Genomic DNA, 15631 nt, shown 5'->3' with positions numbered 1-15631 from the left:
CACAACATGTAATCAATGCCATTGTCATTTGGAGTTATTCTCACATCACACTTCAGAGGGAGTAGTGCTGGGTGTGGTCTATATGATACCATCTCTGTGGTTTTTATGGTGCTCCCATTGCTGGCAATATTCTGCCAAAGCTGCAGTGAGGCCTGAGGAGGTAAAGGAGGCAGTGAGGGGTTGCAGAGGTGAATGTGGCTGTGGCATTGTGTAGGCCCTGGCCAGTTCCTCATATCAGGGTTGACCTTGAGAAGTGAGATTTGTCTGATGGAACTGGAAGTCCCTGGCAAGACCTGCACCATGTCATGAGACAGTCCTGTAGGTACCATTTCCTGTGCTGTTACTGTTGCTGACTGCTGATCATGCTGGTATTCCATGTGGTTTCTTATGAAGAACTCTGTACTGTTGTCTGACTCTCCTCCATTCGAGAGGTCGTGTGAGATGACAATTATGACTTCATTGTTCTCTCTTCTCATGGTGTAGTTTTTCCCATTTGCTTGGCTCACCAGAGTCATTGTGAAAGCAGGGAAGTTCTTAAACAAAATTTTCTGTGTTCTTTCTCCATGTATGTTTTTATTCTAGTTACCAGTAGAAAGTGTGCAGGCAGAGGAGCATGATCTGAAGTGTGTTTTCCCTTTTTTTTTATTGTCTTGGCTTTCTAAAGTGGATTGCAGCTGGATTGCAGTGAGGTGGCATGAAAGTACACTGTTCTGTTTCCATGTCAATATTTGCACCAAAGCCAGACCCTTAAAACATCATTGGAAACCCTCTTTTCTAACAAACAAACAAACAAAAGGTCCACAGCCCTAAAAACTCAACCCATACCCAACACCACCTTTTCCTGTGCAGTCGGTATCATTGTTGGCACTGATGTATTTTTCAGCACTTGGGTTGCTCTTTCACCCCATGCTGTCCATGGCCATTGCCTTTAGAGTTGTCCTGACATCTCCTCTATAAACAGTATTCTCCAAAGTGGGTGATGTTTCCTTCTGAGACTGGGGAAGGCCCAGGAGATGAGGTGAGCCTGGCAGTGGTGCTGAGGAGGCCCTGACCATGTCATGATATGGAGTGTGACCTCCCAGTCAGTGGGAACTGGAAATCCTTGGGAAGACCATGGGTCATGTCATAAGAAGACAAGAATGGGAGCTGATGTTCTTGTCTTGAGAACACGTACCAGAGTAGGGAATGGGGGGTGTCTAGAGAGAAACACGAGTCAGGATGGGCACAGGTTTCCTTCGCAAGATCCATTCCTGGGCTCCTAAAGGTATGGAGTTGATGGTCTTGAGTGTATTGGGTGAATTCTGTGGTAGTTTAACTCCCATCATGTCCTTTGGGGTTATGAATATTTCCCACCAGAGACAGTCCCCTGTGCTGCTGCCTGCCTGAGGCAGACCAGGCATGGGTCAAGAGGGTGTGCCATGCAGACTGCTGACTAGTTCCCAATGAACTTTTTGATTCCTGTTTTGGACAACCTTTTCCAGGAGTGTAGCCCTTCAGCCTCCTGTCCTTGTATGGTGGTGGACATCTATAGTAGCTTCTACAGTCGCAGATCTTCCCATGGTGGTACTTTGGTCCTCCTCAGGCTAATTTTTCAGGGCACATGATAATGTGGATGTCATTTTGGGCATTCACCTTCCCATAGTTGTGGACTTGAAACTTTACCCCTGGTAGAAGTGATGTGTCCTGCAGTCACAGGTGGCTGATTCTGGTGTCTGACGTGCACACAAAACCCTGCACAGCAGCCCAGCTGAGGCTCTCTATGGTACAAATTCTCCATCCAGCTGATATTATGGGGTGTGCTTGTGTTTGGCATTTGCTCTCCTTGTCTCCAAGTGCAAACTCCATGTGCACTGGGGTGACACCTGCCACGCCTTTATGTGATAAAGTTCTTCAGAAGTCAGTTCTCATGTTCTGTGGTGTTTCCACCTGAGACTGCTGAAAAGGCATCAAGCATGAAGAATACACAGATGAGAAGAATGTGCCAGACAGGGAGGGGCTTGATAACCCTCCAGATGTTCTTTGTGCTAATTGTGAGGGAGGATGAGGATGTGTAAAGGACATTCTTATAGCAGGATTTGTGGTGTGGTGACTGAGATTCTGCAGGTGGCACAAGGCATGGCCTGGGCATGTGTTGGGATGAGGATGACCTTCAGCAGGGAAGGGTCTTGCCTGAGGGAGATGATCTGTAGAACAGTCTGTGTCCTTGTTGCAGGACTGGAGAATGTGTGCTTAGGTGGAGTTGCCATTCCCCAGGGTGTGAGACAGAGGATTCTAGTAGAAAATGTCAAGGAGAGGCTCCACAGGCATTACTGATACCTGGGATTTCTCCAGTCCTCCACAAGTTCTGCATATCTGTATGCCCTGCTGTTCCCTTCATGCATTTCAATGCAGTGGAATGGGATTATTTGCCTTTCTTCTCCCTTCTTACCAAGCTCTCACGGTCTTGTTTTTCTGTCTCTCCTGTTACCAATGTGTTGGTAATACCAGATACTATGAGATACTGAGTTTTGGCAGCTGTCCCGTTGCAAACATGTGGGTAATTTTCTACCAGTGTGTAGGATGACTTTTCCATGCTCCTGAGCTGATGTTGATGTTGAGACAATGTCCTTCCTCAGCTTTGTGGTGCCCGTCCCCCACGATAGGAGTGCGTTCTGCTTTGCCCAATGATTTCAAGGCTTTTCTAGAATTCATGTCATTATTTTCTATCCGTTGTTCCCAATGGTCTCTGTTAGTGTTAAAACCAGTTTTGTGCTCTGGAAATTCTTCATTTGTGAAGAAGCAAGCAGTGATGTTACAGGTAAGTCCCTTCTGGCTGAAGAAGATGAGTCTGAGAGACAGCTATACCTTTATGCCTGTTTAGTTGTGGTGTCTTCCTCTTGGATGGACCGAATGTGTCTGGACTGGGAGTTGGACTCAACAATCCTTGTGACTTCCTTGCCACTTGAAATAGTCTAGAATTGCCAGGCTGGACCACAGTCTGCTCTCATTTCTTTCCTGCTTCTTGCAGCATGGTTTGGGCAGTTGGCAGCAAGCACAGATGGAGGAGGGCCTCGAATGTATTCCTCAGAATAGATGTGTTGGGAGTGGAGGGCACGTTTTCAGGGAAAATGCCGTGGGTTTAGGTTGGTGTGTATTTCTGGGTGGATCATGGTGTTGAGTGAGAGGTATTCCTTGGGGGCCAGTGCCTCTGAGTATGGAAGTTGTTGGTGTGTTTTTCTGGCAGAGCTTTCCTGTCACCCTGGTTTTGAAGATTTTCTAAGCCTTCTGTAATGTTCTTGATATTGGAGTCAGAATTTTTACTTTTTCGCAGTTTGTAATATAAACAATGGCGATGTTTTCCCGTCTTTCATTGTTTACATAGTTCTAAGTGGGAAGGGAAAGTTGATTAACAGTTGGCTTGAGCAATGTTGTTTGAGAGGTGGAATTCCATCCTCCAATCCACAGGCCCCATAGGAAATGTATAAATTGAGTTTTGTAAATAAACTTGGCCACTTTTCTCCCACTCTGCACACCTGCGTGTCCTGGTGTGGTTCTTTTCCTGTCTTCTGTGACACTCACCTGCCTGAGAGGAGAAGCAAGAGCTTGTCATTCATCAAGCAGGTGGAAAATGAGTTAGGAAGAACAGCTCTTCCTTGAAATACGTGAAGAATTCTTAGGAACTGTGGTTGCACTGTGCATTTTCAGTGTTTGTGGCAGAATGGTGTGGTGGGCTGGGATGCATTTGAGTTCCAAAGGGAGAGAATTCATGGAATGTTTGTGGTTATTGCAGCCTGTTTGCACTGATGTCGAGGAACTAGTGGACTGATGTTCTGATCCTAAGGGAGGTGTATTCTTTTTCTGGTGTAGTACAGCTGTTCTTTGTCATGTTTCTGCCTTGCTGTGTTATTTGCTGGTCCAGGAGGGGACTGGAGTGTGAGGAGTGTGGCTTTGTTCCTGATGGGGAGGGAAGGGGAGAGGGGGTGTAGGGACAATCTCTGTACTTGACTTTTTCTGGAGGAAATCAGGACAGTGGTTCCTCATCAGGAGGCCTGCAAGGTCCCCATGAGCACTCCCATCAAAGGGCAGGTCTCTGATGCAGGAAGAGGATGATGGAGACATTTAGAAATCATTTTTTTTAGAAATCATTTTGCTAAAGGAAAAAATAAAGGTATGGATGCAGAACAGGACTCAAGAAAGGTAGTGTGAGGCATGAAAGAAAAAGGAAGAGACAGGAAAGAAAGGTAAGTAAAGGAATAAAAGAAGAGAAAGGCAAAGGAATCTCTGCAAGAGAAAAAATCCAGCAAGGAAGAAAGATAGCAAAAAGGAAAGAAGGGGTGACAGAGGAGATTATAGGCATGCACCAACATTTTCTCTGCATGCACCAACATTATCTGTACATGCCCTGTGCAGTCGAGGACCTCTGTGTCCTCAGAGTACTGAGGAACCCTGTGCAAGCCTCGATGAGAAGTGATGAGGAACAGGAATCAGAGGTTTTGTGTAATGGTGTGGCTGCACTCCCTGGTGACAACGGTGTAGTCATGTAAAAAAACCGGTAATAAAATAGAAAAAGAGTATGCAGCAAGGAAAGAACGGACAGCGAGGGAAGAACAAGGAGGAAAGGAAAGGAAAGGAAAGGAAAGGAAAGGAAAGGAAAGGAAAGGAAAGGAAAGGAAAGGAAAGGAAAGGAAAGGAAAGGAAAGGAAAGGAAAGGAAAGGAAAGGAAAGGAAAGGAAAGGAAAGGAAAGGAAAGGAAAGGAAAGGAAAGGAAAGGAAAGGAAAGGAAAGGAAAGGAAAGGAAAGGAAAGGAAAGGAAAGGAAAGGAAAGGAAAGGAAAGGAAAGGAAAGGAAAGGAAAGAAAATGAATTTGCAGGCATACAGCAATTTTGTCTCTCTACACAAAAAGGTGGGATGAGGTGGGGGAGAGACAGGAAAAGAAATGAGTGAAAGAAGGAAGGTGAGAAAGAGGAGAAATCAAGAGGAGGTAAGTCAAGGAGATTACCTGGATACACCGACGCTCTCTTCTAACGCTGAGTGAAGTTGGTCTCCTGTGATCTCCCATTCGCTGCTGTCCCGTGCGGAGGAGATGATGCCCCGTAATTCGAGCTCCTGGCTCCGTCATTGAGTGCCTCGGTCACGGCGTCCGAGGTTAGCGGCAACATGGGAGCAGAGTCATGAAAGAGACGGATGGAAATAAAAGGGAGCGGACAGTAAACATTGGACAGGAAGGACAAGAGGAAAGCAGAGAAAGAAGAGAAGAAAAAGCAAAACAGAATAAAAAGCAAAGAGATGGAGGCGGCAAGCGACAGGAGTAAAAAGAAAAGAAAAAAGTAAAAAAGATAAAATAAAAGAAACGATTAAAAATACCGAGCCAGAGAGGATGAGGACACGGCAGAGGAGATGGCCATGACGGGCGGAGGCGCTGGCGCTGTGCGGAGCGTGTGGGGCGGCGGAGCAGCGCACGGTGTCGCTGCAGGCTCAGGAACGGCGTGCGGGCGGCTCCGCCCCGGTGCGGCGGAGAGCCCGGCTGTGAGCGCGGGGGGGCGGCGCGGGCCGGGCAGCAGAGCCGCTGCGTGCGGGCGGCGGCGGGAGCCGTGCGGGGCCCGTGCCGGGGCCGGCACCAACTGCGGCCACAGCGGCCACAGCGGCGGCGGCGGCGGCAGCGATGGGCTCGCGTTGGTGCGCGGCGCTGCTGCGGGTGCTGGTGCTGCAGGCGGCCTGGGCGCTGGCGGGCGGGCAGGTGCGGTACTCGGTGGCGGAGGAAGCCAAGGCCGGCACGGTGGTGGGCCGTCTTTCGCAGGACCTGGGGCTGGAGGCGGGCGAGGCGGAGGCGCGGCGGCTGCGGCTGGTGGCGCAGGGCCGGCGGGCGAGCGTGGAGCTGAGCGGGGCGAGCGGCGCGCTGCTGGTGAGCTCGCGGCTCGACCGGGAGGAGCTGTGCGGCAAGAGCGCGCCGTGCGCGCTGCGCCTGGAGGTGCTGCTGGAGCGGCCGCTGCGCGTCTTCCATGTGGAGCTGGAGGTCACCGACATCAACGACAATGCCCCCATCTTCAGCGTCGCCCGAAAAAACCTCAGCATCGCGGAACTCACCACCCTGCCCGGGACTCGTTTCCCTCTGGAGGGCGCGTCGGATGCGGATATCGGAGCGAACGCGCAGCTCTCCTACACACTCAGCCCCAGCGAGCATTTCTCTCTGGATTTACAAAAATCGAATGAGCGAAACATTGAACCCGAACTTGTTTTAACGAAATCTCTGGACCGCGAGACGATTCCCGTTCACCGATTGGTGCTCACGGCGAGTGACGGGGGCCGGCCGTCTCTGACAGGCACGATGGAACTCGTGATCTCGGTGCTGGATGTGAACGACAACGCGCCCCAGTTCAACCAGTCCGTGTACAAAGTGCAGCTGCCGGAGAACGCTACAGAGGGGACGCTGGTGACGAGGGTGAACGCCACAGATGCGGACGAGGGAATTAACAGTGAGGTGACCTATGCCGTGACGAACTTCATTCCGCCCAGTGGAAAAGATGTGATTTCCGTCAATCCCAAGACAGGGGAAATTCATCTGACGGGCGCTTTAGACTTTGAGGAAGTGAATATATTTGATTTTCCTATTGAGGCCAGGGACCAAGGTTGGGCCCCGCTGTCGAGTCACTGCAAGGTGGTGCTGGAGGTGCTGGATGTGAACGACAACGCGCCCGAGGTGCGGGTGACGTCGCTGTCGGTGCCGGTGGCGGAGGACGCGGCGGTGGGGACGGTGGTGGCGGTGCTGAGCGTGTCGGACCGGGACTCGGGGGCGAACGGGCGCGTGCGGTGCTGGGTGTGGCCGGCGTCGCCGTTCGGTGTGGAGGCGACGTTCTCGGGCTCGTACTCGCTGGTGCTGCGCGAGGCGCTGGACCGGGAGCGGGTGTCGGAGTACGAGGTGGAGGTGCGTGCGGAGGACGGCGGGGCGCCGGCGCTGCGCGCCAGCCGCGGGCTGCGGGTGCCCGTGTCGGACGTGAACGACAACGCGCCGGCGTTCGCGCAGGCCGTGTACACGGTGCTGGCGCGGGAGAACAACGCGGCGGGCGCCGAGCTGGCGCGGCTGTGGGCGCGGGACCCGGACGAGGCGGGCAACGGGCGCGTCAGCTACTCGCTGTGGGAGGGCGGCGCGGGCGCGCTGTCGTCGCCGTCGTCGTGGTCGGGGGCGGCGGGCGGCGGGTGGCGGCCGGCGTCGAGCTACGTGTCGGTGGACGCGGAGAGCGGGCGCGTGTGGGCGCTGCAGCCCTTGGACTACGAGGAGCTGCAGGTGCTGCAGTTCGAGGTGCGCGCGGTGGACGCGGGCGAGCCGCCGCTGAGCGGCAACGCCACGGTGCAGCTGTTCGTGCTGGACGAGAACGACAACGCGCCGGCGCTGCTGCCGCCGCCCGCGGGCTCGGCGGCCGAGGCGGGCGGCGCGGCGGCCGAGGCGGCGGCGGCGGGCTGGGGCTCGGGCACGCTGTGGGCGTGGGCGGCGTGGGGGGCGCCGGCGGGCCAGGTGGTGGCCAAGATCCGCGCCGTGGACGCCGACTCGGGCTACAACGCGTGGCTGCGCTACGAGCTGCGGGAGGCGCGGCCCAAGGGCCCGTTCCGCGTGGGGCTCTACAGCGGCGAGGTGAGCACGGCGCGGCCGCTGGACGAGGCGGACGGCGCTCGCCACACGCTGCTCATCGTGGTGCGCGACCACGGCGAGCCGGCGCGCTCGGCCACGGCCACGCTCAGCGTGTCGCTGCTGGAGGCGGCCGAGGCGGCGCTGGCCGCGGCCGCGGGATCGTCGTCGTCGTCGTCGTCGTGGCGGGCGGCGCCGGGCGCCGAGACGGGGCCCGGCGGAGCGAGTGCGGCCACCAACGTGTGGCTGGTGGTGGCCATCTGCGCCGTGTCGAGCCTGTTCCTGCTGGCCGTGGTGCTGTACGCGGCGGCGCGCTGGGCGCCGCGGGCGGCCGTGCTGTCGGCGCCCGGGCCCACCACGCTGGTGTGCGCCAGCGAAGTGGGCAGCTGGTCGTACTCGCAGCGCCACAGCCGCAGCCTGTGCGTGGCGGACGGCGCGGCCAAGAGCGACCTCATGGTTTTCAGCCCCAACTTCCCTCCGCCGCCGCCCGGCGCCGCGCCCAAGGACCCGCAGCCGGAGCCCTCCGCTCTCCTCCACACGGTCAGTGCCAATCCCTTGCTCACGTCTCGCCTTTTTTCTCCTCTGCCTCTTTTCTCCTCTGCGCATTCTCGCCCCTTGGTTGGTTCTGGCTTGTAGCGAGGCTCCGCCCCCGCAGCCTGAGGGCACTGCGTGTTCAAGGATTTTAAAGGGACATTTCCATTTTCGGATTTGTCCTTCTCTCAATTTTTAATTTCTTGGTGTGTGGAAGCAGAAATAAGGTATTATATCACCACAGAGCCCTTACTACCCACAGCTGAGTCTTGCTGGCTGGGCAGGAGTTTAACCCTAGGGTGAAATCACTGTCTATTTCAGCGGGAAGGGCCCCGAGGTTCCAGCTTGTAGGCCACTTTTTTACTTTTTTGCATGAAGGGTTTCCGTGTCAGCTTGATGCAGGAATAGAAGACAAGCCGTGGTGGTGACAGTGGCCTAATCACTTTTTATTAACCTAATGCCTTTGCTGGCTTCTGACCATGTTGATGCTAGGTTGGGAATATTTTTGAAAACTGTCTTCTGTCATTTTCCTTGCAAGAGATGTGACACAAAATTACACTTGGGACTTTAAATTAGACTTGGGACTTAAAAGTTTTGGTTCCCTGTGGAAACAACAATTCTGCATTTCGGTCCCATCAGCAGACTCATTAAGAAAGTGGAAAAGGCTAACTGGGGTTTTACTATCGTCTTTTCCCCTCTATCTTTTATCCTTCCTGTAAAGGAAGGAAACTATAGCATGCTTAATTGAGTGTGGCAGGGACAGAGTAAGGCCCAGATATTTCTTCACGTGACCTTGAGCAGAGGGAAGACTTGTCCACTTGTCCACAGAAGTTGAGATTCATTGGGAAGATCACAGGCTGTGTCAGGATGAATGATGATGGGGTTGTCTTGAGAACTCATGTCCCAGAGTGAACAATGAAGGATACCTAGAGAAAACTGTGAGGCAAGATGGGTACAGAGTGCTTCTGCCTGGCATCCTTTGCAAGGCTCTCAGGTTCTGGAGGTGGAGGCCTTGTGGATCTTGAGATGCTGAGTGGTATTGAAATGACCACAAAGTCCTTTGAGGTGAGGAAGTTCTCCCAAAACAGCAAGAGACTTGTCACTGGTACATTGTCACTATATAAAATGTGTTGGTAAGAGGAAATGTAATACTGAATATTGTTTGATGAACCACTTCCCTCTTATTTTGAGACAGGCATTGTGGGAGGATAGGACTTCAGCTTGCTGGGGTCATTGTGTAGGGGTGGACATCTATAGTAGCTTTCTCATCTGTTGATTTTGCCACGATGGTTCATTGCTGCTTGTCAAGTGGGATTTGCAAGAGGAGGTGATGAGGAAGAGAGTGTAATCTCTCTAGGTGTGCCTGATATCTCCTACTTGAACATTTGCAGGGTCAGCCTTAGCAGAAATGGGATGTCCCCTTGTCATGCTTAACCCTGATACCTGCCAGGCCACACGAAACCCTGCAGAGCAGCCCAGCCCCAATGTTATCATAGAAATTCTCCTGCACAGTTTATGTTGTGACAGTGCTTGTGCTTCAGCTTTTGGAGTGGTTGTCTCAAAACAAAATGAATCTGGATCAGGATCAGAGCTGTCACTCTGATCACAGTATTTTAACCATCTCTAATGTGTAGCTCTGTGGTGTTTCCATCTGAGATTGCTGAAAAAGCGCAGAACATTTAAGGTGAATTTCAGAGTCCGCCAGAGATTCTGTGGCTTTGCATCCCTTCGTAGGTTCTTTGAGCTAATTGTGAGGGAAGGTGGGGATGTGCAAAGGCCTGGGTCGTGCTCAGAGTGGGTTTTATTGCTGGGACGAACTGTTTTGGTGGGAGAGTTTGGGGGCTCCAGCTGTAATCCTCCAAGTGGCGTGGAGTATTGCTTAGGCCCTCTGTCATGAGGAGGGTGACTTTGAGTGGAGAAGTTTCTTTAATGAGGAAGTGGAAATTCTGTGTAGCATAAGGACTATCACTGGGGAAGAAAGCTCCAGCTGCTTAGCTGGAGATGCACTTTCTAGAGCTTGGGATAGAGGATTCCACTGGAAAACCTTGTAGGGATGGCTGACACTCAGGGTTGCTTGCCTGGGATCTTCTCAGGTTCTTCTGAGTATCCTTGGTATTCTCCATGCTCTTCCTGCCAGATGTGAAGACTTCTATCATACACAAGTAGAACCACTTGCTTTTGAAAATCTGGTGTTGATGAAACAGCAGCTTTTCCAAATATCAGTCTTTCTTGGTCAGCCTTCTCCAAAGCTCTCCTTGTTTACATCTCTGCTCTTGTCTTGATAGCGAGTGGGAAAAGTTCTGTCTATAACCAAGAAGTTGCCAGACCTGGCATTTTGATATGGCGTAATGGGACCTCCTAGTTTTCTTCTCTCCTTTTACAAAAAAAAACCCCATCTTTTTAATTTTTTTCTTCTTGTGCATTATCAATGTGTTGGAAACAGTGGATGAAATTCAGACTGCTGAATTTTGGCTGCTGTCAGGTAGCAGAGTTTCCAGCAGCTGACCATCAGTATGAGGGATGGATTTTCCTGTCTTTTAAGCCGAGGCTGACATTGGGAGAATGTCCTTAGATTTGCAGTGTCTCCTCTACTTCACAAGTGATAAAAGTACATGAAGGAGCATAGTGCTCTGTTCAGCGATTCAGAGGCTTTTGCAGAACGTGAGTCATTTTCCCCTATTCATCTTCCCCAGAAATCTCTATTAACATTAAAAGAAAATATGCTTCAGAACCAGTTCCCTCCCTTGAAAGTAAATGTCTTTTGAAGAAGGAGCCAGAGATGCTTCAGGTAAGTTGCTGTTACCTAAAGATGAGCCTGAAAGGCAGTTGTACCTTTTTAGGCCTTTAGTCATGGTATTTATCCATGGTCATTTTGGATTGGCCAAGCGTGCCTGGATTTGGAATTGGACTTGATGATCCTTATGGATGCCTTCCATTTGGAAATGTTGTATGATTCCTGAACTGGGTCAGCAGAGCATCACTGCCTCCTCCCATTCCTATCTCGCTGCTTCCAGACACAGTAGGAGCAAATGGCAGAAAGCACAGACAAAGAAAGAACCCTGACACACTTCTCAGAGTGGATGTTTTTGGAGCTGGGGGTGTGTTCTCAGAGCAAATGGCCCAGGTAAAATGACTTTGTACGTTTATGCTGTGGATCAGAGCTCGCAGAGGCATTCCACGGGAGCAATGCCCCTGGGGTTGGACGTTCTTGCTGTGTGTTTCCGACTCTGCTGGCCTGCCTGAAATATGAAGCCAGAAATTTACGTGTGTCATGCAGGTGACAAATGAGGCCTGAAGAACAGTTCTTCACCAAGGTATATGAGGAGTGTTTGGGAGCTGTAGTTGCTCCATATTTTTTTCAGCATTCAGGAAGAAGTAATGAGATGGTTTTGAGTTCCTGAAGAAGATTCCACTGGGTTATTTGTTCTCAGTGAGGTCTGTTTGCACTAATGTCAAAGTACCTCGGGATTTGGCCTGTGTTTTAGAGGGCTGTGGATTCTCCTCCTGGAGAGGATGGGGCCTGAAGAGCGTGGTTTCCTTCCAGACCGTGAGGGGCAATAGCCCTCTCTCAGTCTGGCATGGACTTGAAGTGAGCAGGAAGTTTGTTCCATGAGTGGAGAGATGAAAGACGACAGCAGAGAGGAAGGAGAACTGTAAGCAATGGCACGTTCGTGCTTCATGGGGAGTGTGATGTAATCACATGGAAAAAGACAGAGATTACAGAGAGGAAGAAGCAAAGAGAGAAGAAGGAAGTATATGTGCATAAGGACAGTGAAGGGGAGGAGGAAGATGGGAAAAGGAAGGAAGAACAGATGGACAGACGGACGAGATTACTGGCATGTCGCAGATGTTGTTGCTGTACACACAAAGGTAGGAGAGCAAGAAAGGAGGACGTAAAAGGAGTGCGAGAAGAGAAAGACAGAAGATGCTATGAAGGAAGAAAACAAGGAGGTAATTAAGAATGGAAGACGACAAAGGGGAGAAAGAAAACAACAAAGAAGATGAGCGGTGCGCAACGACCTTACCTCTAATCGCTGGGTGAAGCTGGTTCTCAAGAGCCTCTGCCTCGATTAGAATATTCCACTGTCTGACACTAATGCCGTAAGTCGAGTTCGTGGATCCGGCTTGTTTTTTCTGCTGTCTTGCTCCGGAGGCTTCTTGGGAGTTAGAAGAAGGGGTAAAGAAGAGGATAGAGGAAAAAAAAAGCAAAAAAAAGCGCCCAAACAATAGAATGACAGACGATCACGTTTGGAGGACAAAAAAAAGAGGAGATGGCCATGACGGGCGGAGGCGCTGGCGCTGTGCGGAGCGTGTGGGGCGGCGGAGCAGCGCACGGTGTCGCTGCAGGCTCAGGAACGGCGTGCGGGCGGCTCCGCCCCGGTGCGGCGGAGAGCCCGGCTGTGAGCGCGGGGGGGCGGCGCGGGCCGGGCAGCAGAGCCGCTGCGTGCGGGCGGCGGCGGGAGCCGTGCGGGGCCCGTGCCGGGGCCGGCACCAACTGCGGCCACAGCGGCCACAGCGGCGGCGGCGGCAGCGATGGGCTCGCGTTGGTGCGCGGCGCTGCTGCGGGTGCTGGTGCTGCAGGCGGCCTGGGCGCTGGCGGGCGGGCAGGTGCGGTACTCGGTGGCGGAGGAAGCCAAGGCCGGCACGGTGGTGGGCCGTCTTTCGCAGGACCTGGGGCTGGAGGCGGGCGAGGCGGAGGCGCGGCGGCTGCGGCTGGTGGCGCAGGGCCGGCGGGCGAGCGTGGAGCTGAGCGGGGCGAGCGGCGCGCTGCTGGTGAACTCGCGGCTCGACCGGGAGGAGCTGTGCGGCAAGAGCGCGCCGTGCGCGCTGCGCCTGGAGGTGCTGCTGGAGCGGCCGCTGCGCGTCTTCCATGTGGAGCTGGAGGTCACCGACATCAACGACAATGCCCCCATCTTCCCCGCCGCCCGAAAAAACCTCAGCATCGCGGAATCATCGGTGCCGGGGTCTCGTTTCCCTCTGGAGGGCGCGTCGGATGCGGATATCGGAGCGAACGCGCAGCTCTCCTACACACTCAGCCCCAGCGAGCATTTCTCTCTGGATTTACAAAAATCGAATGAGCGAAACATTGAACCCGAACTTGTTTTAACGAAATCTCTGGACCGCGAGACGATTCCCGTTCACCGATTGGTGCTCACGGCGAGTGACGGGGGCCGGCCGTCTCTGACAGGCACGATGGAACTCGTGATCTCGGTGCTGGATGTGAACGACAACGCGCCCCAGTTCAACCAGTCCGTGTACAAAGTGCAGCTGCCGGAGAACGCTACAGAGGGGACGCTGGTGACGAGGGTGAACGCCACAGATGCGGACGAGGGAATTAACAGTGAGGTGACCTATGCCGTGACGAACTTCATTCCGCCCAGTGGAAAAGATGTGATTTCCGTCAATCCCAAGACAGGGGAAATTCATCTGACGGGCGCTTTAGACTTTGAGGAAGTGAATATATTTGATTTTCGTATTGAGGCCAGGGACCAAGGTTGGGCCCCGCTGTCGAGTCACTGCAAGGTGGTGCTGGAGGTGCTGGATGTGAACGACAACGCGCCCGAGGTGCGGGTGACGTCGCTGTCGGTGCCGGTGGCGGAGGACGCGGCGGTGGGGACGGTGGTGGCGGTGCTGAGCGTGTCGGACCGGGACTCGGGGGCGAACGGGCGCGTGCGGTGCTGGGTGTGGCCGGCGTCGCCGTTCGGTGTGGAGGCGACGTTCTCGGGCTCGTACTCGCTGGTGCTGCGCGAGGCGCTGGACCGGGAGCGGGTGTCGGAGTACGAGGTGGAGGTGCGTGCGGAGGACGGCGGGGCGCCGGCGCTGCGCGCCAGCCGCGGGCTGCGGGTGCCCGTGTCGGACGTGAACGACAACGCGCCGGCGTTCGCGCAGGCCGTGTACACGGTGCTGGCGCGGGAGAACAACGCGGCGGGCGCCGAGCTGGCGCGGCTGTGGGCGCGGGACCCGGACGAGGCGGGCAACGGGCGCGTCAGCTACTCGCTGTGGGAGGGCGGCGCGGGCGCGCTGTCGTCGCCGTCGTCGTGGTCGGGGGCGGCGGGCGGCGGGTGGCGGCCGGCGTCGAGCTACGTGTCGGTGGACGCGGAGAGCGGGCGCGTGTGGGCGCTGCAGCCCTTGGACTACGAGGAGCTGCAGGTGCTGCAGTTCGAGGTGCGCGCGGTGGACGCGGGCGAGCCGCCGCTGAGCGGCAACGCCACGGTGCAGCTGTTCGTGCTGGACGAGAACGACAACGCGCCGGCGCTGCTGCCGCCGCCCGCGGGCTCGGCGGCCGAGGCGGGCGGCGCGGCGGCCGAGGCGGCGGCGGCGGGCTGGGGCTCGGGCACGCTGTGGGCGTGGGCGGCGTGGGGGGCGCCGGCGGGCCAGGTGGTGGCCAAGATCCGCGCCGTGGACGCCGACTCGGGCTACAACGCGTGGCTGCGCTACGAGCTGCGGGAGGCGCGGCCCAAGGGCCCGTTCCGCGTGGGGCTCTACAGCGGCGAGGTGAGCACGGCGCGGCCGCTGGACGAGGCGGACGGCGCTCGCCACACGCTGCTCATCGTGGTGCGCGACCACGGCGAGCCGGCGCGCTCGGCCACGGCCACGCTCAGCGTGTCGCTGCTGGAGGCGGCCGAGGCGGCGCTGGCCGCGGCCGCGGGATCGTCGTCGTCGTCGTCGTCGTGGCGGGCGGCGCCGGGCGCCGAGACGGGGCCCGGCGGAGCGAGTGCGGCCACCAACGTGTGGCTGGTGGTGGCCATCTGCGCCGTGTCGAGCCTGTTCCTGCTGGCCGTGGTGCTGTACGCGGCGGCGCGCTGGGCGCCGCGGGCGGCCGTGCTGTCGGCGCCCGGGCCCACCACGCTGGTGTGCGCCAGCGAAGTGGGCAGCTGGTCGTACTCGCAGCGCCACAGCCGCAGCCTGTGCGTGGCGGACGGCGCGGCCAAGAGCGACCTCATGGTTTTCAGCCCCAACTTCCCTCCGCCGCCGCCGGGCGCCGCGCCCAAGGACCCGCAGCCGGAGCCCTCCGCTCTCCTCCACACGGTCAGTGCTCCTCCCTTGCTCACGTCTCGCCTTTTTTCTCCTCTGCCTCTTTTGTCCTCTGCGCATTCTCGCCCCTTGGTTGGTTCTGGCTTGTAGCGAGGCTCCGCCCCCGCAGCCTGAGGGCACTGGGTGTTCAATGATTTTAAAGGGACATTTCCATTTTCGGACTTGTCCTTCTCTCAATTTTTAATTTCTTGGTGTGTGGAAGCAGAAATAAGGTATTATGTTACCACAGAGCCCTTACTATCCACAGCTGAGTCTTGATGCGCTGGGAAGGATTTTTACCCTAGGGTGAAATCACTGTCTATTTCAGCAGGAGGGGCCCCGAGGTTCCAGCTTGTAGGCCACTTTTTTACTTTTTTGCATGAAGGTTTTCCGTGTCAGCTTGATGCAGGAATAGAAGACAAGCCGTGGTGGTGACAGTGGCCTAATCACTTTTTATTAAACTAAAGCCTTTGCTGGCTTCTGACC

The 15631-nt window shown here is 55.1% G+C and overlaps 2 protein-coding genes across 2 annotated transcripts; both read left to right on the top strand.

The window, feature by feature from the left end:
• The first annotated feature begins 4673 nt into the window (after nucleotides 1-4673).
• Nucleotides 4674-8236, top strand: LOC134559270 (protocadherin alpha-13-like). Its single transcript, XM_063413876.1, has one exon. It carries the CDS (start codon nucleotides 5642-5644, stop codon nucleotides 8234-8236), a length of 2595 nt encoding a protein of 864 aa, XP_063269946.1. The 5' UTR covers nucleotides 4674-5641.
• Nucleotides 8237-11436: 3200 nt separating this feature from the next.
• LOC134559125 (protocadherin alpha-13-like) lies at nucleotides 11437-15271 on the top strand. Its single transcript, XM_063413659.1, has one exon. The coding sequence runs from the start codon at nucleotides 12665-12667 to the stop codon at nucleotides 15254-15256; it is 2592 nt and encodes an 863-aa protein (XP_063269729.1). The 5' UTR covers nucleotides 11437-12664; the 3' UTR covers nucleotides 15257-15271.
• Nucleotides 15272-15631: the final 360 nt, after the last annotated feature.

This window comes from Prinia subflava, chromosome 16 (assembly GCF_021018805.1).
Source record: "Prinia subflava isolate CZ2003 ecotype Zambia chromosome 16, Cam_Psub_1.2, whole genome shotgun sequence".
NCBI lineage: Eukaryota > Metazoa > Chordata > Aves > Passeriformes > Cisticolidae > Prinia > Prinia subflava.
The sequence above is the reverse complement of the archived record's forward strand: the minus strand, read 5'-3'. Positions and strand labels throughout refer to the sequence as shown.